Genomic DNA, 25,704 nt, shown 5'->3' with positions numbered 1-25,704 from the left:
TGTTTGTGGGGCCACCTACTGACTCTGGGAAGCCGCTGCATTTGACTCTGGGGCGTGCGCCTCGGTGGGAAGCCACCGCATGATGAAATATCATGGAGGGTATATGCGGTGGTGTGGGTGGTCGCGTCCGGGCGGCTGTACAACCTGCCGTGCACGCTTTACCTCAGGTGTAGTTCACAGGTTGTAGGCATGGTAAAGTTTCCATTTAATTCAATAACCCTATTTGAACTAAAGCGGTTTCTTTGTGTGGGCGCCTTCGTTCATTGTTTGTATCCATACGGGCTCGTGTTTGTATTACTAATCGTTGAGCTCCCTCCATTTGGATATGTGCCTCCTTTGCCTGTGCTGTGTCAAAAGCGCGTTGTGGGCGCGCTCATTCATTGTCCTGGCGGCTGTACAACCTGGCGTGCACGCTTTACCTCAGGTTTAGTTCACAGGTCGTAGGCATGGTAAAGTTTCCATTTCATTGAATAACACTATTTGAACTAAAGCGGTTTCTTTGTGTGGGCGCCTTCGTTCATTAGGTCTAGTTTACAGGTGGTGTTGTTTGGGCGCTTACAGCGGTTTCTTTGTGTGGGCGCCTTCGTTCATTGTTTGTATCCAAACGGGCTCGTGTTTGTATTACTAATCGTTGAGCTCCCTCCATTTGGACACGTGCCTCCTTTGCCTGCGCTGTGTCAAAAGCGCGTTGTGGGCACGCTCGTTCATTGTCTGGGCGGCTGTACAACCTGGCGTGCACACTTTACCTCAGGTTTAGTTCACAAGTCGTAGGCATGTTAAAGTTTCCATTTAATTGACTAACCCTATTTGAACTAAAGTGGTTTCTTTGTGTGGGCGCCTTCGTTCATTAAGTCTAGTTTACAGGTGGTGTTGTTTGGGCGCTTACAGGATGTGTTGTTTGGGCGCCACCCACTGACTCTGGGAATCCGCCGCGTTTTGGGAAGCCGCTGCGTTTGACCCTACAGATCGTGTTGTTTGGGCGCTCACAGGTTGTATTGTTTGGGCGCCATCTACTGACTCTGGGAAGCCGCTGCGTTTGACTCTGGGGTGGGCGCCACGGCGCAGTACGCATGCTCCTCGGTGCGTCCGCCATGCATAAATTAACTGTGGTTTAGTAAGATAGATGTTAGCATTTTTCTAAAGATGCTTTCTCTTTTGCTTACTTGATATAAAGGCACTAACTTCACTTCTACTTTTTAAAGGGGCATTTGAAATACCAGAAGCCTTTCCTAAGTACTTCATCAGGTATGGCTTTAAAATGCTACACCAACTACAAAAAAAAAAAAAATTCAGTTCCATTGTTCCCAAATTGTTTCAGTATACAGTACTTACCAGCCCCCTAGTCACTTACATAGCTAATCTAGAAACAATCTGGCAATGTTTTTGTTTTTTAATGGGATTCATTAACATGCACTCAATTGTATTCAATTTGTTATCATATAATGCTTGTTAAAATGCAGGCTCTGTGCACTGTAACAAGTTTGCAGACAAAGTACAATTAGAGCTTTTACAAATTCATAATGCACATGCACAGACATGCCTTCTTAGAATGGTCATAGCCAGATCCTTTAAGGTTTAGTAATATTAAAGACTGACCTGTAATCACATTTTAGAATGCAAACCAAATCATATTTGCATATTTCCCGTTTTTCATAAAAGACACCAATTCTTGTTATTTGCTTAAGTTTTGATATGAAAATGATGCAATATTACAGGAAAACGATTAATATTATTTGGTGTTAATTGTACTGTTCTGCTAATGTAGGAAAATACTCAGAACATTTACTTAAAGTAAAGTGCTGTTAAGTGAAGAATTATATATAAATAACAGAAAAATTCTTTCTAGCTGCTTCCAATGGCAGTGCAATAATGAATGGGACACCAGAGCAAACATGAAACTTAGAATTTCCCAAATATGTTAATTTAAGAGCAAATAATTTTCTAGAATATCGTAAAAGTGCATATCTACTGTATATAATTTTCAGAAATAATCATTTATTGATGCAAGGCCCCACCTTTTTTAAACAAGTCCATCTTTCCTCTTTACTTCATTTCCTTTCTTCTCTGCACAGACTTTTCATTTGTATCTGATCCAACTCTGAATGATTCAAAAACCAAATAGGAATGAGCCAAAGAGAGGAAAAAAGAAGACAGAATTGGAGAGACAGGAGGAAATTTTCCAGGCTGAAGCTACAGTAAAGCTCCATTTTAGCACATACTCCAGCAGTCATCATTCAAAACTGCATTCTCCATTTTGAAAAGAGAATCTATCCTTCAGCAATATTCCCTCTTAACTCTTTCAAAATGACTTCCATCATCCGACCTCTGACTAAAACTGCTTCTGCATTCCACTGTCCAACAATTCTCCCACCTTCCTCAGACTTCAGACACAAAAGACAAGAAAAATGCAAGTATTTTGGAGTGGGGATGTGGTACCATTAATCATCTTTACATAGGTGGGAATATATTTTAGATAGCTATAATCATGACACATCCTTCTCCATTCTGCTTTAAATTTTCTTTGGAACTACTCCACTGTGCAGGTTCATTATGCATTACACCACTTTACTTATATCATATATATATTTTTTGTAATTGAGATATTTACAATTGCTTTTTGCACATCATTATTGATTTAAAGTACAAAACGATTACATTTACTTCCTTGACCTATAAAGCATCATTTGTTTTCCTTTTCGTATTATTTAAAATTGGAGTATTACTTTGAGCAATTTAGGGATAGAATATAAAATAATAAAATATGATATAGCATTCAAGGGCAATACAAAAAAATAAAGAAATAGTAAGATTATAATGTCCAGGTAGTCTAGTATGCAGGTATACATAGATACTGAATAGAGGCTCAGAGCATATTTTAAGAATAACTGCACATGGATAAAATCTAAGTGATGGGTTGTTTTACTTTTCACTACACAAAGACATTTGCTGGAGGGAAGTCTTTGGAACAAGTGATGCCCTGGGTGAGTCGGATCAGCAATGATCTTTGCGGTCCTCTTCCTTACCCTGGACTCATACAGGACTTCAGTGTGTGGTAAGTTACAGCCTGTGAAAGTTGATGATCCACAGAAGATGATGCATTGCAGATTGTCCTTAGCCCAGGGGTCTCCAACATCTCGCTTGTGAGCCTTTCCAAGTAGCTCGCCAAAGGGTTAATGAATCCTACATAAATTTGAAAACTTGATTAGTCAAATTAGAGGTGGGCGATCTTTCCAAAAAATCATATCACAATCCACAATCTGAACTGCAATCTATCTTTTCAATGTGGCATACACTTAAGAGAATATCTGGTCTCAAACTCATCAAGACCTAAGTAACACTTTATTTTAAATATCAAACAAAGTTGAGTTCAATTGTTCTGTTGTCCGCTAGCTAAGTGGAGTTAAGGAACACGCCCCGAAGCTGGTGAGTGAGTGAGGAAGGCCCCTCCCCCCGGCCCACTGCATGTTTCTTGGATTCGCACAAAAAAATGGGTACCGCAAGTGAACTATTATACATAGCGAAATAAGAGAAGTCGCAAAATCAACTGGAATGTTCAAGCAAATTATAGAAACAAACTCGATCTAAATCCGTTAAGTAGTTCTCTCGTTTAAAGCGGACAGACATGCAGACAGACAGACATTGGATTTTATATATTATATATTAGTTAACCCTCAAAATAATGTGCAGTTAAAGTCTCAACAGCATTCTCAGCATTTCTGGAGCTTAGTAGAGCCAGATGACTATAAGAATCTTCACCAAGCAGCTCTGAAAATGTCTGCTTTGTTTTGGTCTACATACCTCTGTGAGTCTGCCTCTTCTGACATGAATGTCATGAAATCAAAGTTCAGAACAAGACTGACAGATGAACATTTAAATGACTCCAAAAGAGTGAACCCAAGTGGCTACACTCCACCATACACCTCTCTTTTTGACTCCATGCAGTGCCAGTCATCTGACTAACTAAAAAACACATCACACATGCAACTGGACATGTGAATACTCTTGTGAAGTGAAACAGTGACATGTAACAAAATAACAAATGATTAAGTAATACCTGTGTATTTGTAATTGCATTGTTTTGTTTTGACAGCATTCATGTTTTAATTCAATAGTGTGAGATACACTAGAAAATGCATACAACCATACAAAATGCATTTGCAGGTGAACTATTTTTTGTGATGTTTTAATGCAAAATGTGAGTTGTTGACACCAACATTTTGTAAATGTTCAGGCAAAACAAGCTTATTCAGTTTGTTTGGGTTGAAATAAACTATGAGAATAAACGTTAGAAAACATGAGTAGCTCTCAGTCATTTTCATTTTGTAAAAGTAGCTCTCAGGGGAAAAAAGGTTGGAGACCCCTGCCTTAGCCAAACCAGACAGTTACAGATGAGGTCAGAATGGACTCGATGATGGCTGTGTAGAATTTGACCAATATTGCTTGAGGGAGATTGAATTTTCTCAGCTGACGCAAAAAGAACTTTCTCTACTGGGCTTTCTTAATAAAGCATGTGATGTTATTGTCACACTTAATGTTTTATGACAGCACAGTGCCCAGAAATGTGAATGATTCTGTTATTCATGTCAAAAGAATGACAAAAGAGCCACAAAAAGGTTTGGGGCAGCCTCCCGTGTACCTGAAACCTGGCTGCAAAATTGGTAAATTAATTTTACAGTAGTGTACGGACTGGAGTTCAAGACAGAACTGACTATGTGAAGTAAAGATGGTGGTTCTAAAGTAAGGCTGAGGAAGTGATGTCATCGGAGTCACATCCAGAAGTGACAACTTCTGGACCAGAAGTGATGTCACCAGGGTCAGGTGGAAATTTCCGAAACTGTTGTGCAGTGGAAAGAGAGAAAGGATCTGCACAGTCCGCCACCTTCTGGTCTGGCATGGAATTACTCTCATTTGAGGCCTTTAGCTGCATCCCATACACATGTGTGTGACACCCAATGGTTGAGCCTTTTATAGCAAGTGATAGGTGAGCAGGTGACTGTTTTGTGAAATATATTATCATCTCCTGATTTTTTTGAATGTTAAGGTTCAAACTATTATGGCTGCACCACAAAGTCAGGTTTTCAACCTCTTGTTTATATATGGACACATTATTGTTTTTAGATGAGCCCTATTAGTGTTGTGTCATCTGCAAATTTAAGACGTTTGACAGACGAATCACCAGAGGTACAGTCATTTGTGTAAAATGAGAAGAGTAGTGAGGAAAGGACACATCCCTGTGGTGCAAAAGTACTAAGGGCTGATGGGTCAGACATGTGCGTGCCCAACTGCATATACTGTTTCCTATCTGTAAGAAAGTCTGATATCCAATTGCAGATTGGACTAGGCAGGTTGAACTAGATGAGTTTCTTATCTAGGAGCTCTGGGATTATACTGAAAGCAGAGCTAAAGTCCACAGACAAAATCCTCACATACAGTATGTCCCTGGCTTATCAAGGTGTTGGTAAATAAAGCTCAGACCTAAATTCACTTCATTCACAGACCGGCTGGATCTTTATGCAAACTGTAATGGGTCCAGGAAGTCTTTTGTAGCATTCTTGAGGTAATTCAGAATAAGGCATTCAAAGGTCTTCATTACCACAGATATTACATTTACTGGTCTGTAGTGATTTAGACATGTGACCTTTGATTTTTTTGCTACTGGAATAATGGCAGAGCTCTTGAAGCAGGCAGGAACAGTGCCCAGATCCAGAGATTGGTTGAAAATGTTTGCAAACACTGTAGACAACTGGTCTGCACTTTACACAGTGCCCAATTATGGAAGGGGAAATAAGGTCCAGGCCTGCAGCTTTTCTAATATTTTGCCTTTTCAATAAGCTGCAGATAAAGTGATAGCAGGGTGGGGAAGCTGAGAAGCAAGTATCTTCACAAAAACTAATATATAAAGATACAGCATCAGTGTATTTATGTATGTTGGAGGTGGAAGTTTTGAAGGAATGGTCAGAATTACTAAGGGGAGTGTGGGAGAAGGCATGATAAACATCTGAAATGGTTACTGATTACAGAATAATGCAACCCAATTGTCTGCTACAAGTAAGAATTATGTGTTGGTCTTGTATATTTAGCATTATTGTAACTTATTGTTTTCACTATGACATGGTGTTTGATTATGATTCCTGCCTTGTCCATCTGCTTATTTTTAAGCACCTGTTCCTACCTGCTTCAGTCTAGGCATAACTTTGTCAAGGCAGTTGACATGGATATAAATGAACTTTAAACTACAACAACAACAACATTTATTTATATAGCACATTTTCATACAAAAAGTAGCTCAAAGTGCTTTACATAATGAAGAAAAGAAAAATAAAAGACAAAATAAGAAATTAAGATAAGACAACATTAGTTAACATAGAAAAAGAGTAAGGTCCGATGGCATGGGGGAACAGAAAAAAACAAAAAAAACTCCAGACGGCTGGAGAAAAAAATAAAATCTGCAGGGGTTCCAGGCCACGAGACCGCCCAGTCCCCTCTGGGCATTCTACCTAACATAAATGAAAATAGTCCTCTTTGTAATTAGGGTTCTCACGGAAGGACTTGATGATGATGGTCATGCAGACTTCTGGCTTTTAATCCATCACTGTTGGAACATCACGTTGCTTTGAGTAAGCCACCACCAAAAGGACACCAGAAAAGGAAAGAGAAGAGAGAGTAGGGGTTAGTTCAGATTTTAGAGTCATCATGAATAGTTATTATAATGAATTGGATATACAGAGTATCAGGATTTAAATTACAGTGAAGTTATGAGAAGGCCATGTTAAAATAATGTGTTTTCAGCAGTTTTTTTAAGTGCTCCACTGTATTAGCCTGGCAAATTCCTATTGGCAGGCTACTCCAGATCTTAGGTGAATAACAGCAGAAGGCCGCCTCACCACTTCTTTTAAGTTTTGTTCTTGGAATTTCTAAGGAGACACTCATTTGAGGATCTGAGGTTACGATTTGGAATATAAGATGTCAGACATTCCGATATATAAGATGGGGCGAGATTATTTAAGGCTTTATAAACCATAAGCAGAATTTTAAAGTCAATCCTGAATGACACAGGTAACCAGTGTAGTGACATCAAAACTGGAGAAATGTGCTCGGATTTTCTTTTCCTGGTTAGGATTCTAGCAGCTGCATTCTGCACTAGTTGCAAACGATTTATGTCTTTTTTGGGTATTCCTGAGAGGATTGCGTTACAGTAATCTAAACTACATCTAAATAATATATATATACAGTATATATAAATACATAGTAAACTACATATCCTCACAGGTGGCGCTGTGGTAGTGCTGCTGCTTTGCAGTAAGGAGACTGTGCAAGATTGTGGGTTCGCTTCCCGGTTCCTCCCTAATGTAATGACTTATTATTATTATTATATACAAATAAGAAAAACAATGTGCAACAAAATGTATAGCAAAATAGCCTTTAGTTAGAGAAAAGGACATAAAACTTTATGAAGTGTTGGGGTCTCCCTAATGTCCCTGTTTATTAGCTGCAAAGCTAATAAAATAAAAAACGAAATAAACAAAATGAAAGTGTTGCCTATCACCACTTTATTTTAGGTAATTTCTATAGTGTTTCTGTGGGCTGATATACTGTAGCTCCAACAGTTGTGGGTCCAAAATTGAATGGTGAATTCTGGCTGTCACGGTACTTGTATGGATTCGGTGCTAGAAGAGGAGTCTTCAGTACTCCTCATAGGAATTCACTTTTGAGCTGGAAGAGAAAGAACAATTAATACATGCACTGTCTCACAATCTGTCCTTGTTATGTCATTTGGCTTTGATCCCCCAAGACACTGTCCCTCAATACATGTGACACAAGACACCCCACACACCACAAGGTCATGTACCTGGGAGAGAGCATCACACCATTGGCACGAAGTGTTCCTTTGCTATGTAGCACTTTAAACTTGTAGGGCTATAGTTCCAGAAACCAGCAAGTCACACGTGGGTTGCATTTTTGTGGGTGGCCATCCACTATAGGGATGCATGGTCTGTCACCAGGGTAAACCTGCTGCCCTGCCCAATACTGGTAGTATTGCAGGTAGGCAATCACCAATTTAATTGCTATGGTCTCTTGCTCAGCCATTGCATATCTGATGGGGTATCCTTCCCCATCAATGATCTGGCTCAGCATGATGCCCAAGCTGGTGTCAGATGTGTCAATCTGAAGGATAAAAAGTTTAGAGAAGTCAGGGGCAACCATCTTGGGGGAGGAACTGAGGGCAGTTTTCAGGTCTTGGAGGTCTTGCTGGCCATAAAAGTCTGTGCAACTAGTACAAGTGGTAGTGTGGTAAACATACCTATGGATTCAGTTAAGACTTGTCCATTTTTTATTATAATGTAATAGGAGAATAAAGCAGTAAATGGTAGTGCTGCTCACAGTAACAATGAGGAGAACCATCTTAAATCTGTTCATCACACCTGTTAAATAGCCTGACAGTGAGTTAGTGAATGACAATGCACAGTACCCTTTGTCAATCACAGTTGTAACAGTGCAGGGGTAGCTCTGGTTTACCGGAACTGTTCTGTTGTGGCCTTCTTTTGCCCTCTTGTCGCTCATTCGTGAAGGTGACCTGATGCCGATTGAGGACCTCTACAAGACTCTCCATATTTTTCAAGGAGGTCCTTCTTACCTACCGTGCTCATTTTTCAGGGAGAGAAAGAGACTGTTTCACAAGACCATCCATACTTGTTGGAGTTCTCCGCGGGTTGAAGCCATTGCACCAGCTCCCAACATCATCGATCAAATGCCTAGGCACAGGCTAGCTTGTCAGTATTGAAATGGCATTCATTTGCACACAGATCTGATGTGATGCCATACCGAGTGAGGATCTTGTTCTTCTTCACTGAGTACTGAGACACCATTCCCTCATCAAGATCCTAATAGACCTTCTGACCTTGTCCTGTCAAGAACAGAGAAAGAATGTTTGTCCATTTTTGTTATGGCCAGTGGTGACAATCAGTGGTGTGCTCAAAAATCAGCAGGAAGGCTTCGATGTCATTCCTCAGCATCAAAACATGGGACTGACTGTGCACTTTCTCAGTGTGCAGTGCCTTCTCTGCAGTGTGCGGCACCATGATTTCCACAAAGTCAAGTCTGCTTTCTGGCAACTTGCATTTGCAGCTGGTGGACCTGATTTATTAACTGCTGCTCCAGGTTAGCAAGATCTGGCTGGACTGGCTGCTCTATCATGAGTCTGCTGATTACACAACAGGTTGGAGGAAATGGAACAAAACAATATGAAGAGCAGGGGTCTACCCGAGATCAACATTTTTTAGTTAAAAAGCTAATGAAGTTAACAAACAAGGAAGACAATAAAATAATACTTTAGCCAATTATGGCTGTGCTTTATAATACTTCAGCAGGTTAAACTTCTCCAACAGTCAAAGATCTGAAATTGAATGCTGACTTCAAGCCATTGTGGAACTTATATGGATCAAGTGCTGGAAGAGGTGGGACTTCTGGCAGCCCTAGGATGTGTTGTCAGTGCTCTTCTTAGGACTCTTTTTCTACTCTCGAGCTGGAAGAGGAAAACCAGTTATTACATGTGCTGTCTCAGAATTTGTCCTTGCTATATCATTGTGCTCATATACTTTTTCAACCTTGTCGTTAACAGACTTCCCTTGCAGCATGTCCAGTAATACTGTATATGGCAATATCAGACACTGGGACAAAGACATTACCTTATAGTCTTAATTTCTCAAACTAGTTTCAGTTTTTGAAGTAAACTGTATACAAATGTGGAGGTACTTATACCTTTTGTGACTCCAGTGTATACTAGTATTTTGTCCTTTTAAATAAAGGTTATAGAATCACTTACAGTACAACTTTGGAATCTTTACACACAGTAGAAATCTTCTCAGGAACAAACACCTTTGGAATGTAAAAGGTTTAAGTCTTAAGATCTATGGGTATTAATGACACTTTGCAAAAATGATGCAGGGAAAGTTCTCTTTTAAAGGTACAACATCATTCTTCCACATCCAACATCATCAAAAGGATAGATGGTTGTTATAGTTTCTTCACATTCTTCTACATCAGGTTACTCTGTTGAGTGTTATGGGAATAGTTTTATCACAATGTCACATTCTGTGATCTTCACATTCTTAAAAATGTTTTTTGATATTTCGGAAGAGGTGCCACTTGGAAATGGTTTCATGAATGCATTATTACTGTGCCTTGCTACATGAATAAGTGTGTAGATAATAGGGTTGTCATTAAACCAGAATTTCAAACTTCAATACAATACTAAGAAAGATATTGAAACTCAATACCATTTTTGATACGCAGTACAGTATATAATTGAACTCAATAAAAATGTTTTTAAATAAATTGCAATTCAGTATACATCCATCCATCCATCCATTTTCCAACCCGCTGAATCCGAACACAGGGTCACGGGGGTCTGCTGGAGCCAATCCCAGCCAACACAGGGCACAAGGCAGGAAACAATCCCGGGCAGGGTGCCAACCCACCGCAGGACACACACAAACACACCCACACACCAAGGCCAATTTAGAATCGCCAATCCACCTAACCTGCATGTCTTTGGATTGTGGGAGGAAACCGGAGCGCCCGGAGGAAACCCACGCAGACACGGGGAGAACATGCAAACTCCACGCAGGGAGGACCCGGGAAGCGAACCCGGGTCCCCAGGTCTCCCAACTGCGAGGCAGCAGCGCTACCCACTGCGCCACCGTGCCGCCCTCAGTATACATTATAATCTTAATATTGATTAGAACAAATAGAAATTTAGTCAATAAATGCAAATACGGTATGTCAAGTAGGGCAATCTTTTGTAAAAGGTAAGAGTAAAGTTATGTAAACGATTAAAAATAGACGTTTAAATCCAGTTAACACTTTTTTTAACATTGATGAAACCAAATACTGTTACTGAGGTAGTATAATGTAACAAAATGCCATTAAATATCAATTGAGTAAGTGCTGCAATCCGTTGTAAACAGTTTACGTAAAAATATGAAAACAAGTGTTAAATGAAAATTAAAGAAAAGGGAATATTAATGTGGCATTTTGTAAATGGTTGATGAGAAAAGCAATACACAAACAGACCACTAACACACTTAAAGGTTTTACTTAAAACCAAAGAGTGCACATTGCATTTTTGTGTAAATAATGTACAATTTTTTTGCAAGAAAGACTAGTATGTCAACATGCTCTTCTGTCACGCCACTGAGTGCTTTTTGATGAGCTTAAAATAATCCCTGATGTACTAAATACACGCTCTGCAGCACAGCTGGAAGTATATGACCACACGGAGGAATAGTGGCACTGTATATACAGTTGAGCACTGACAGGTTACAGTGCTTACATTATATAGTGCATGTAATGAAATGACCTGTATAATTTTAAAATCACAGAAAGTAGCATGCTACTGCAACAGACTTTGCAATATGGGTTTAAGGAGATGCTTCACACACATACTCTCTCAAAAGTGTTAGGGGGACGGGGAATGGCACATACATTTAGAAATTATAACATTATATACACAATGACTGTGTAGTCCTTTATTTTTTTCATTATTGTTATGGAAGTATTATAAATGATGAGGGTTGCAGTCAGGAAGCTGTATTCATCTATCTTCACACTAATGGACACATCCTGAGAGAGTTAGCTGTAAGGCAGGATCAGTCACAGAATGGGATGCCAGTGTTAGCAGCATTGTTATTATAAATGCATAAATATTGTGCTTTATTAGTATTTGACATTACATTTTCCTGAGAGGAATTGACACTAGAAAAAAATCAACAGCCCATTAGTTTACTACCAAAAGAAAATGTATGGCATGTAGATGTTAAGAACTGTTGTATAATTAAGATGTAAAAAATAAAACGGTTTAACGTTATTGTACAGTTCAGGTGTTATTTTGTCCCTATAAAATAATGCATTAGTAGTAAACCAAGTTGCTGAAAATGTATTATAACTGTCACATTTACTGTATATCTTGTTGGTAAGATTTCATGCTTTTATTTTGAAGTTAAAATTGCCTAATTGAATTATTTGAGAAATTTCTGGAAAACATTATTTTCTGTCTAATGGATTCACCATTATGAGAACCTTCACATCAATTGGTCAAAACTGGGATGATCCCATAATTAATTTTTAAGTTAAAGAAGTCTCTTTCTTATATAATGTCCCTTTTTTTCTTAGGAGATGGCTCTTTTCAAGGAAGTGAAAGTTCTGCAGGTTATCCCAACTGAGCTGGTGAAACCCCTGAAAACAACAATGCCTGCCCGTCTTGCTTTAAGCCAGATGGAGCTTTTAGAACGGCTGCTGAAAGATCTTGGCACAGATAACTCTGGATTTACTGTGGACAATGTTATGCAGGTATAACCCAGTTCTATGTAAATTGATAGAGCTAAACATTGTTACAAACTGTCCGAATATATTCAGTTTGTGCCCATGATTATCTGTAATTACATATTTTTTACCCAAACCATGGATTTTGTAAATAGTATTTGATAAACTGTATGGAAAATATGAGTATTTTAAAAAATGAAAATTAGTTGCAGTAATGTGGAATCTGACAGTGGCTGTGTTATAGTTCAGTATTATATTGAGGTAATTTCCATTGGTTGCTTGTTTTCTTGAAAATCTTTTTTTCTGTTGTTTTGTCTGCAAAAATGCTTATTTTCATTGTAATTTAAGATAAAGTGAAAAAAATCAGTCAGTATGAAAAAGGTATGACTCTAATACTTTAATTTTAAAATATGGCAGTATGTCAGAAGAACCCCACTTTCTTGATTGTTTCTATCTTGTCTGTTTATTTTCACCCATATTATTCTTAAATGCAGGTGTCACTGTTGGGAAGTGGTTAGAATTACTTTCATACCACTCTGGGATCAGATGTCAGATGTTGCCTAATTGGTGCTCGCTTCATACTTACCATGTTGGCAAAAGTTTCCTTCTGGATTCTCCAGTTTTCTCATATATGTCAAAAATATGTGTGTTAGGTTAATTGATGATTTTAAAATGGTTCCTGTGAGAATTGGCCATGCAGTAGACTGGCACATTGTCTAATGTAAGATTCTTTCTTGTGCTTAGTGCTGCAAGGATAGACCCTGTATGACCCTAAACTGAATTAAGAGTCTTTGTTATGTTACTCATAAACTCTTTACACAATTTGATTTTTCCCCTGTAATCTGTATAGTGTGACATTTGGAAACAATTTAATTTTGTGAATATACAGTATATATATTTATTTTGTTTGATTCCATATGTTAACATAGAAAAGTCAAAGCTTTTGTCTCATGTTCTACAGATTTTAAATACATTAGACACAACTGAACCTACCTGTTTCACTATGTTATTTATGGGGTGTGACCAGCGGACAGAATAGCAGCGCTGCCTCGAATGTTGGGGCACCAGTCAGGTTCCCTTGTTTATTAAGAAAAATAAATAAAAGCCATGCACGACAGCACAAATGAAAAAGACGGCTTGAATAGCACAACAAATAAAGGTTTCCCAGGTTAGGGAGACACAGACTACTTTTTAAAGCTTTCCTCTGCAGTTTTCTTATTTAAATGAGTGTGATGGTATTGGGGTTAGTGGGTAGTACTTAAAATAGAATGGGTATTATTTTTTTCTCAATATTAATATCATTTTTAAACTTGTGAAAATGCAGTACAGATTGTAGCCCTTTATAGAAATGTTTGTCTATAACACCACATATAGTATAAGTAATGTTTTAGGTAACCACAGAGATAATTGCAGCTACTGCTTTCTACGTTTTTTCAGTTGTCTGACATAAAATATTTTCACAATAATGTTGATTTAAATACATAGTAGCTAAATGGTTACTGGTTCAGGGAAAACTTTAATTTTATTTATAGGTAAAAGTAGTGCTGGGCGGTATACCGGTTCATACCGAAAACCGTTTTTTATTTTTTTTATGATATGGATTTTTCTTATACCGCAACACTGGTTTAAATTGCCTAAACGACGTTCGGAACGTGGCGCAGCAGGAAACTGTTCAAGTGGGGACCTTTTTCACTGCTACACCGCTAAACACAGATATGTTGCACTAGGGCTCTTTTTCACTGCTACACCACCAAATAGGTAGCTGTAGCATAGGTATTGCGTGGTGAAAATGGACAGAGAACATTCTGAAACTGAAGCCGACGATAAAGTTGAACATGATGAACAGAAGAACTTTTGCCGAAAAAAAGAAGTCACGTCCGTCGCCTGGAGATACTTTAGTTTTAAAAGGTCAGATGTGTAAATACTGTTTCTATACTACTGGATAATACTGCAAGCCAAGTTGTACTTGTTTTATTTGTTTTCAATACAGTGTAATGTACCTGGGTACTATGTAATAGTGTGACGACATGTTGACTTTATTCTCGACATTTCCACTTTAATCTTGACGCTTATGACGAGAATAAAGTCGACATGTTGACTTTATTTCTCGACATTTCTACTTTATTCTCGCCGTTTATGTCAAGATTAAAGTCAACATGTTGACTTTATTCTCGTAATTTGTCATTAAAGTAGAACATCGTAAACTAAACTTCATCCTAAAGTGAATATTTAATTTACTAGATTTTGTCAAACCCCGTCATAAGTTATATAGCACATTAAATGCTTTGTGTTAAGTGATTCTTAAATTGACTTCTTCTTGCACTAAGAGGAGGCGCCGGCAGCGATCGCCGCACAGAATACATTCACTTCATTATCTTCCTGCTCTCTGAGCATTTAGAATGCTAAGATAAATACTTAATATAATATTCATGGTGAAATGCATTAAAGCATGCAGTAATCATATGGGGGCACGGCAGCGTGCCTGCCTTGCATTTGCATGTTATAGCTTAGCTTGAAGCAAGGTCCATATTAATGCAGTTTGCCTAAATGATGGTTCAGTTGGTAAAGATGTCATCACCAAGTTGCACTTGTTTTATTTTATTTTAATTTGGTGAATACTGTGTAATGCACCTGGGCTTGAAGTCTTGAAGTAATAGTGCAACTATCAGTAATAATACTATTATTTATTTTATTGTTATTATTTATTAGTTTAAATATTATGCAGTTTAATGATGATAAAGTTGTTTAAAAAGTCACTTTAACGTGTCAGTGGACAGAGATTGTTAACATTAACAGAAAGTGTAGTTGGTTTACAAAAAATATTTACTATTTATTCCTTTTCTAAGACATATTCGGTGCAATACAATTTTTGACAAGCACTTCTGAATATTTTACTAAGTCTAAATGCCTCTTTGTATGGTTGAAAATATGTTGTCAAAATTATAGTTTGTTTTTTCCAAAATTTGTTCAATAAAAAGGTTCTATATTTTGACTGCATCTGTCATGCAATGTGATACCTTCTCCATTAGTGCCACCCCCTTGAAAACTATCACTTTATGGGGCAATGCAAAACTGTATTAATACTTGTGTGCACATTAAAATGTTTTTTTTGTACAATGTACAATACTCTTGACAGTGGAATAGGTTATTCTTAGCCAGTAATTGCAGTGGAAAATGTGGTTAACATCCACTCAAGCATGGGGAAAAAAATACCGTCTAATACCGTGAAACCGGGATAATTTAGAAAAATACCGTGATATAGAATTTTGGTCATACCGCCCACCCCTATGTAAAAGTACTTTGTTAAAATAATGTATTTTGTCATATTGAAAAAGTGATCAGATCCTGCTTAATATTTTCCCATGCATTTACTTGGTTGACAAGAACATGCTAGTATTCAGCTTTCATAAAAATAATTGTCTGTTTAAGCACCAGGGGCCTCATGTATAAACGGTGCGTATGCACGTTTCCACGCTCACTTCAAGATACATAAAAGCTAAACTTGTTGTAAAGCCACACACATTTTCAAGGCAGTGTTCCCCCTTGTGTACACATTTTTCTGCTTGTAAACTGTTGGCACCCAGCATCAAAGCAGTGCTACTGTTCCTGTGGTCTACTTTTCTTTTTTAGATTCACATCTATGATGCGGGTTTTATCAAATACACCGAAATTAATTGCATATCGTTTACAAATTTAATTAACTTGATCGTAATCGTTCTGTAACAATATAATGGTGCATGGAATGGCCAAACTATCCCAACTATCATGGCTGCCTTAGTGTTGTTAAAAGAAATTGCAAATGAAAGAATTAGAAGAGAGCACGTGTTTACAGATGATGACGACTTCTAAGTCAATTTCAATTTCCAACAGCTATCCTCTTGGACACGTGTGGTGAACTGGCGCAGGTTTTACAAGGGCAGACTTTGAGGAATTGTGCCCTACCTGCTTCTTTGCAAGTTCTGTCCACTGTCGGATTTTTAGTCGCAGGAGCTTTTCAATTTGAACTTGCTGACCGATCGGGTATTTCACAATCATCACTGAATCATGCAATGCCAGCTATAGAGGATGGTATTATCTGCTTGTCATCCAGATATATAAGATTTCCTTATACAGTACTGTGGTTGAATTGGCAAACATAACAGTGCAATTCGAATTAACGTTCGATTTTCCAAAAGTAATCAGAGCGGTCAACTGCGTGTATATTGCAATTGTAACTATGCTGGACAAGTTACATCAGCCAGGGATGAATCACTAAAAGAATGAGCTGACATTACATTATATATAGCGGGAAAACCTATTAAAATGGCAGCTCCACACAGTCGCAGGTGTTTTTTCCAAGTATTGTGGCAAAAGGCAAGCATTCCTTTTAAGGATAGTGAGTCACCTCAAAGTAAAGAGCGGCGAATCGGTCCATTGTGGCGCTTGGTGCTGTTGCTAGGTTATAAAGGCACCTCCAGAGAATTTGCTTATGTAAATAGAAAGCATTTCCACTCTATTAATGTGCTGCTCTATAGTACACAGAAAGTGTGTTGCAGTGTGCAAGCATGTGCCTGAACAGATGCACTATGATGGACCTGACCCTGACCTACAACATGATCAGCCAGATCAGATAACGTTTCAACTTTGTTTGAATGTAATTAGCAGAATGTAAAAACAGGTAATCAGATGCAGCATTTATTTTAACCATGTTATCGTTTTAACCAATTCATTTAATTTGTGGTCAATATCACATAGTACAGCCCTTATATTCCTTAGTTTATTGGCCACATCTCGTACAGCATCTACTATAGCATTTTGTGACTCCAGAACAGTGTCTGTCAGCACACAGCCAGATGGCCTCCCAATTGTTTCTGAGGCAGAGGTGTGTGTGCAGCCAGCCCCCGAAGACGTACTCTGCACAGCAGCATCATCACCGCTTGACCATCTCATGGGGATCAATTTTTGTAATATTGTCTAAAAAAGATTAAATAGATGGTAGGCTGCAATTAACCTTTTCACGTAGACTGCGATATCTTACCACTTTCGGGTACTGAACAACTTTCTGAACTTGAACTATCAAGTGTCTCCGCTACACTTTTGTTTCTTATACCACTGCGTAAGCCAACAAATAGTATGTTTTTCCATGCCTCCACTTTGCATTTGGTGAAATTCTTCTTTTTTTCACCTGCCTTTTCCATTGTTTTTTAACCAAACACTGAAAGGAAGGTGATATTTTTATTGGTTTGCATATTAAAAAATGCAAAATTCTGGGAGAAGTTGGGAAAGGGCTGTAGGCACATGCATGTGCGTTAAATTTCACGTTTATTAGGATTTGTAAAGGGGAAGAGTGTGAAACTTGGCATACACACAGATTTATGCATCTAGTTTTTTTTGTGCGTATGCACATTTCCATTTTTGTGCATACACCATGATTTAGTATGAATTCTGTGCATGGCATTATACATGAGGCCCCAGGGGTTGTTGCTAAAGTAGTCTAGATTATTCACTAAGTCTTTGATGGGTGATTATTATAAACTCCTCTGAAGCTAGGAAAAAGATACAATTATCATTAGACAGTAGACACTTCCTGAACTCTTACTTTAAACTCAGAAATCCATTCTAATGACACCTTTACATCTTGAGTAAAAAATTAGATTCCTTACAATTTTAGTACAGTTTGGCAAGATGAATAATGCTTTGCTTCTTACATTAAATGCATTCTTCATGACTTTTAAGTGCCTTGCTTTGTATGTCACGATCTTATTTATATGGATGCAGAAATTTGGAAGAAATGTAATGGGACGATATGCTCATCTGTTCCTTAGAAATACTCTTTTGTGCATGCATGTATAAATCAGTGCTAATTTATTATTAGTTAAAGTTCAGTGCTAAATTATTAGCTTTATTTAACATTTTTCACACCATCCTTTTAAAAAAATATACTTGTATTCTTTTCATTCTCAGGCAAACAATTACAGTCCAAATACTCTTTAATTTTCTTCCTAAGTATTGTTTTGTCTATGAATATTGTTTATGCCCATCATCTTGAATTTTTAAGTTTTTAAATAAAAACTCAAAAGGTTCTGAATTCATGTTTACAAAGACATCTATTCTTCCAAAAACTTTGAGTATCAGTACATGTCTCCTTGTATTGCAGGAGCACTGAAAGTATACTCATCTCTAGAAATTTTCTTAGCATTTACAGGTGCTTGCATACTAACTAACAGGTGGTCATCACAATTAAGTTCGGGTCTAAAGATGCAGGTCAACAAGTTTTGCTCCAGCATGTAGTAGCTCAGTTGCATTCAGTCATGTATATAAAGATAATGGTCATATGCCTTTAAAATGCACTTTAAATTCCTAGCGTCATATTTATTTGGATTCTCTGTGTTTTTTTTCTTGTTTTTATTATTATCATTAGTGTACTACAGGAGCACTAGAACACAGTGCATCAGAGGTTCGTGAATCAGCAGTAAGACTAATTTTAAGCATGTACCACAAGCATAAGAGCACAGTGCTAACTTACCTCCCATCTGAAGATGCCAACATTCGTAAAAATATTCTCTACAAGACTCTGTTTGATGGATTTGCAAAGATAGATGGACGGCCGACAGAGGCTCAAACAAAAGTAAGTCGCAATTATATATAAATTATATTATGTATTAAATATTATTATTATTATTGTTGTTGTTATTATTATATTGTATATATAAAATGATATATAAAATATATAAATTATAAAAATATAATTTTTGTTGGTGTTTTTGCTACAAAGCTACTCAATACTGATGCTCAGATCAGGTTTTTTAAGACTGATACAGTGGAACCTCGGTTCACGAACGTCTCGGAACACGTACAAATCGGTTGATCAAAAAGTTCGCCGAACTTTTGCATCTGTTCACGGCCACACACTCGGTATACGAACAAGCCAGTTTCCCTTTCGGTTTGTATGTGTTCAGTCTCTCCCTGTGCATTTCCTGTGCAGCGAGCAAGAGAGAGAGAGCGAGAGAGCATGACACACACAGGCGCGCGTGCGAGAGAGAGAGACACACACACACACAGGCGTGTGTGAGAGAGAGAGAGAGAGAGAGAGAGAGAGACACACACACACACACAAGCACGTGAGAGAGAGACATACACACAGGCGTGCGAGAGAGAGAGAGAGAGAGACATACACACAGGTGCGTGTGAGAGAGACACACACACAGGTGCGCGAGAGAGAGAGAGACACACAAACACACAGCGCAACAGAGAGAGACACACAGGCGAGCGAGCGAGATCACAGGGTCACAGGGGTCTGCTGGAGCCAATCCCAGCCAACACAGGGCACAAGGCAGGAACCAATCCCGGGCAGGGTGCCAACCCAACGTATTTGATTATCTTATAGTAGTATTATTCGTAAAGATGATATAGATGTTTTATAAAGTAGATGCCATTGCATTGTATTAACACAAGGATGCCCCCATAATGTGTGTGGATTCTGATATGTTAGTTAAATTGTGAATGAGTGCCGTTTTTTTTTTTTTTTTTTTTTTTTTAAAGAGCAATGATATTTTGCTCCACATCTTCCAATACTGATGTTAACTGTTCATTACTAATCAAGTATTTCTTCTTGAATGACATTCCATGCTTATGCACATGTTATGAACTCACTATGTAGACAACCTTCAAGTAAAGTATTACTGAAGTTTGTCACATTATATTAATGTTCTTAATGCATGGTTAAGTCATTTCTAAAAAAGTCAACACTTTGAATATATTAGTGCATACTAATTCAATCAAGATAAAATCTATATCGAATCAAATCGAAACAATGTGAAACGCAATCGAATTGGGATATCAGTGCTGATACACAACCCTAGGAACATATAAAATGGGTTAAAATCAGCTTAAGTATGATTAACATAAACAAAAATGTACCCAAAAAATCTGTCACAAAATATATAAAACAAATATAAAAGAGAAAAGCCCTCCAATCCTATGTTTATATTATATTGTTATTCACTGTTATGTTTGGAATAGAGCAATACCAGAATTTTCCTTTGTATGTTCAGACTTTGCTAATGTTAACATTAACTTAACTAAATAGTAATAATATCAGTACCTTTTTTTACTAAATGACAAGTGAGATGTGCAATTTCATGTACCTTTCATATCACAAAAAAAATCAGTCAAACAATGGGATCCTAATACCTGGTCTGTATTACTAGCATCAAATTATTGTGATACCCTCTGACATCGTCATTATTTAACAAAATACAGAAGTATATATTTAAAGGTGTAAAGAAAACACACGAGAAAGTATGAAGAGTTGGGGTTTCCGTCCCCGTATACTGTAGCAAAAAAACTTTCAAAGTTCACGGTCAGCTTGTACATTGAACAAAAGACAAAAACCAAATGATAATAGGACAATTTATGGGGTGGGAACGGAAGTGGATATGGAATGCTGGGAAGGAGTCGCAGTGGTAGATGGATGGTAGTGACGTCATCAGATGGGGACCAAGGGGAAGGAGGGAACCCAGAAGTGTCTTGAGTTTTAGCGAGTCTGGGTGTATTCATGGTGGTGTTGCTTCGTTTTTCCTGAGGGAACAAAGAAAGAGAGGTTAGTACCCCGTCGTTGTTCCTTGGCATGAGGTTTCACGGTACACATCGGGTCCTTAAGCCGGTCCCCATGCACTTGTGCATGACAAGGTTAAGTGAAGTAAAAGCCACGCACCCATTCACTCCCCAGAAAAATGGATTGGCTATGAACTGCCTAAATAAAAACACTAACACCTCAAGTCTAGAAAAAAATGGCTTTGAGTAGAAAAAGAACAAGCCACACCGACTAATGAAAAGAACACACAGATGGCACACTGCAACACTCAAGCACAAGTGTGGCTAGGCATTTGCTGGACAATGCAAGGCCAACAAACAACTGAAAAAATTATTTTCTACATACCTGTTCTTTTTGCACCAGGACTCAGTGCTTCTATTAAACAGGAACCTGTCATACTGCTGCCTTTTTTTCCACAAAATATGATGAAGACAACAAAGATTTTTGAAATTTAGCACCATCAGGCATTCTGCCTCACTAGTGGGTGAAATGAAGATCAAAATCCTACTCTGCCTTGCGCTTTGTATTTTTGATCTTGATCTGCTTTCTGTTTTTTCTCTTTGCATTCCAAATTAGTGTCACTTCCTTTAAGTCAGGAAATGGCAGTGGACTTTTCATAAGTTTTTTACTATTTGTTCTGCATAGACTTTTCTTATGAAAAGTCCAACTGGAAGTTCAAATGGAGGATTTAGGACCACAAAAGTCTTCATTTTAGCACAGAGTATTAAGGAGCTACAGCTTTTAAACCTTAATGCTAAACTGGAAAGTCCATGTTGCACACGTGCACACACACGCAAATGAGTAAACCTTGAATACTGCAGGACCAGTAGAGCATGCCCCTTTAGATGGAAATAAGCATGCAGTACCCAACACATAGACAATTTCACATACTACGAAGAGCAGTGCTTCTCTTGATAATAGATATCATGGAGCATATGGTGTCAATTGAAAAAAATCCTTAAGAAGACAAAGTTGAGGGTTGTTAAAATATTTCAATAATAAGTTAAACTATAGAGGGTAGCATATTATTTTTTGCACAACATCTGTTGTGGCTTTGCCTTTGCCATATTGGCCCCTAATGCAGCAACATAACTGGTATTATTTGTATTTTATTCTAATGATATTATATTTATTAGTATGTATTGTGCTCAGAGCTGGAATGGGGCACAAATATGTTTTATATACAAATACCAGCAGAACCAATTAAGGTTGGGAGACCAAATGCTTAAACAGTTTGAGTAATAGTAATCACACAGAAAGCTAAGAAAGTGTGAGATTATATGAGAGATAGTGAATTATGATTGCATGCAAGTCTGTCAGTAATGAACAGTTAACAAGATATGGGCTATATAATCTCTTTCTCTGGTTACTTCTTTTAAATGTTGTGCCCTAAAACAACTGTGCTCTAAAGCAATTTCTTGCTGCTCTTACAGTTACAGAGGAAAACTGCTACTCGGGAGGCAGAGAAGAAGAAAAAAGAAGAGATCCTTGCACTGCAGGAACAGTTGGCTGCCTTAAAGGAAATTCAGGCAGAGGTACAATCTGGGAAGGTGTGTATTATCAAAGTTAACCTTCTAGATTATCATGCATGCTCTTGTCAGTTAAAATGACAAACTTGTGAATAAAAACAAGCATAAATATTTTGGATTTTGGATCATTATTGGGATCCAAAATGTGTGTTTGGTGTCTTCACTGACACATTTTGATAACGTTTTTATCATACATCCTTATTTAGAAAAGATAAATGTTCTTGAAAGTATATCTGATATAAATCCTATATCTTAGATATTTTAGGTATTTTGTAGGTATCAGTTCATTTTTGTCAAATGATTTGGAAATGTTTCATGTTCATGATTCATATATAATTTTGATAACATATACAAAAATTAACATTATGAGCAGTATGTTAGATTCCAGACATGTATAGGAACTGCCTTGACAATGTATTCTGTCACCAAACAACAATATCTTTGTTATTTTAAAAATGATGAATGAATGAGGTGCATTTTTTCCTAAATGATTAACTAAAAAAAGTCTAACATCAATTGGCTTTATTTTGAGCTAATAACAGAATGTGCAATCAAAGGTCATTTTATAGGGCTACCATGATTATAGTATAAGTGTATTTTATTTTTGGAGAGAGTGCACAACTCTTTCTTTCTACTTTTTGTAAGTATAAGGGGTTTCCCTTTTGGTTAGCACATGCTGCTGTTTAACACTAGAATCCCTGAAGCCTATGAAAAAACTCATAATCACGGCCCACCTTAAATCCCTTTGCACCTCTCCATCAGCATCTTTTGTTTTGTAAATTTGTCAATCAGCACAAGCAGCAAGCAGCCTGCTATCCCATCTTGCCCTCCCACCCCTCCCCCCTTGACGAAGCTCAACTTGTGCAAACAGTTCTCCCATTTCAAGCCAAGGCTCCTTATCTGCATGTAAGATGTCTGAAGTTGTATAGGGTGTTGCAAAAACCAGCCACCCGTATATTGGTATCCTGTCTGCAAAGTTGCAAAATGTATAACAGCACTGATGTGCACAAAACCGAGTCCAAAACATAACTGAGGGAATAGGGAAAAGGTGGAGGCTTTTAAAGGGGAAGACAGGAAGTGAAGTCAGATGGGTCGGGCTCATAAGGTTCTTCAGCCATAGGCACGAGCCCGGACGTGACATCAAAGGGGCCAGAGCCGATAAGGTCTTCCTTCATAGGCTTGGACCCGGAAGTGACATCAACAGGGCCAGGTGGAATCTCCCGTGTATGGTCTGCAGGAAAGCGAAAAAAAGAATCAGTACACTCTGCCACATCCTGGTCTGACTCGGAATTGCCCTTACTCAAGCCCTTTAGCTGCCTCCCATGCGCACGTGTGTGACAAGGCTAAATAATACAGTATATCGTAGTGCTAGGCGGTATGACCAAAATTCTATATCATGGTATTTTTCAAAATTATACCGGTTTCACTGTATTTTTTTCCCATGCATGAGTGGATGTTAGCCACATTTTCCACTGCAGTTACTGCAGTAGACTGGCTAAGAACAACCTATTCCACTGTCATGAGAATTGTACATTGTATAAAAAAATATTTTAATGTGCACACAAGTATTAATGCAGGTTTACATGGTCCCATAAAGTGATAGTTTTCATGGGGGTGGCACTAATGAAGAGAAGGAATCACATTGCATGACAGATGCAGTCAAAATATAGAACCTCTTTATTAAACAAAGTTTGCAAACAACTTAAACTAAAATTTTGACAACATATTTTCAACCATCCAAAGAAGCATTTAGACTTAGTAAAATATCCAGAGGTGCTTGTCAAAAGTTGTATTGCACTGAACATGTCTTAGAAAGGAATAAATAGTAAATATTTTTTGTAAACCAACTACACTTTCTGTTAATGTTAACAATCTCTGGCCACTGACACGTTAAAGTGACTTTTTAACAACTTTACCATCATTAAACTGTATAATATTTAAACTAATAAATAATAACAATAAAATAAATAATAGTGCAACTTCCAGTAATAATATTATTACTTCAAGCCCAGGTGCATTACACAGTATTCAACAAATTAAAATAAAATAAAATAAAACAAGTGCAACTTGGTTATGACATCTTTACAAACTGAACCATCATTAAGGCAAATTGCATTAATATGGACCTTGCTTCAAGCTAAGCTATATACATAAAAAATAAAACTGCAACTTGCATTTATAGTGCTATTTGTGGTATAGCCCTCTGGAAGCGTATTAGGGCCACGGTCAAGAAAAAAAATACGGACACAGTGAAGAAAAAAAAAACTATGTGTCGAGAATAAAGTCAACATGTTGACTTTATTCTCGACATTTCCACTTTATTCTCGCAGTTTATGTTGAGATTAAAGTCGACATTTCCACTTTATTCTCATAGTTTACTTTGTCATTAAAGTAGAATGTTGTAAACTAAACTTCATCCTAAAATCAATGTTTAATTTACTAGATTTTCTGAAACCCCATCATAACTATTGTAGCACATTTAATGTTTTGTGTTAAGTGTTCCCCAACCCAGTTGTTAATTGCTACACGCTTCTTAAACTGACTTCCTCTGCACTAAGAGGAGGTGCAGGCAGCTATCGCCGCACAGAATACATTCTCTTCATGATATTCCTGCTCTCTGAAAATTTAGAATGCTAAGATAAATACTTGATATCATTTTCATGATGAAATGCATTAAAGCAGGTATTAAACATGCACGGTAGTGTGGCGGTAGTGCTGCTCCCTCGCAGTAAGGAGTCCCCAGGTGTACGTTCAGTGTAGAGAACTTTATGGCAGGTGTGACGAGGCTCCAAAAAAAACTGGATGTATGAATGGGTATCGCACAGGTTTAACTTAAATATTGTGTAAATGTTGGGTTCGTGATCTGGTGGTTGGTGACACAAACACAAAATTCAATGGATGTTCTTCTGAGCAGACTTTCTTTATTGCATGCGTACTTTCTCTGTCTGACATAACAAACCCCCAATTCCTATCCTTCCTTTTTCTTTCTCCACATAACCAATCGCCACCTGATAAACGTCTTTGTGAAATTAAAACTAGTTATAAACTTAGACCACAGAGTGTTCAGAACTTTAAAAAAATCTTTGTTATACATGTTTAATTATGCCAACCATTCAGGGTTGTGCCCATCCCAGCAAGCACTGTGTGCGAGGCAGGAGCAAATCCTGAACGTGGCGCCAGCACATCGCAGGGTGAATACGAGCAATACATACACTAGCAGGGTCATTGTAACGTAACAAAATCCCACATCCTACACGACTTTGAAAGGAAACTGAAGCA

General features: G+C 37.8%; 1 protein-coding gene across 1 annotated transcript in view; it reads left to right on the top strand.

Moving 5' to 3' along the window:
* cep104 (centrosomal protein 104) overlaps window positions 1-25,704 on the top strand; it is a 203,366-nt gene that overhangs the window by 83,266 nt on the left and 94,396 nt on the right. Inside the window, exons 14-16 of the mRNA XM_028807321.2 lie at window positions 12,172-12,348; window positions 18,722-18,928; window positions 22,330-22,446. Coding sequence (XP_028663154.2) covers window positions 12,172-12,348; window positions 18,722-18,928; window positions 22,330-22,446 — 501 coding nt within the window. The remainder of the gene's footprint in view (window positions 1-12,171; window positions 12,349-18,721; window positions 18,929-22,329; window positions 22,447-25,704) is intronic.

The sequence above is a fragment of the Erpetoichthys calabaricus genome, chromosome 8, assembly GCF_900747795.2.
Source record: "Erpetoichthys calabaricus chromosome 8, fErpCal1.3, whole genome shotgun sequence".
Taxonomy (NCBI): Eukaryota; Metazoa; Chordata; class Cladistia; order Polypteriformes; family Polypteridae; genus Erpetoichthys; species Erpetoichthys calabaricus.
This window is presented reverse-complemented; position numbering and strand designations above follow the sequence as displayed.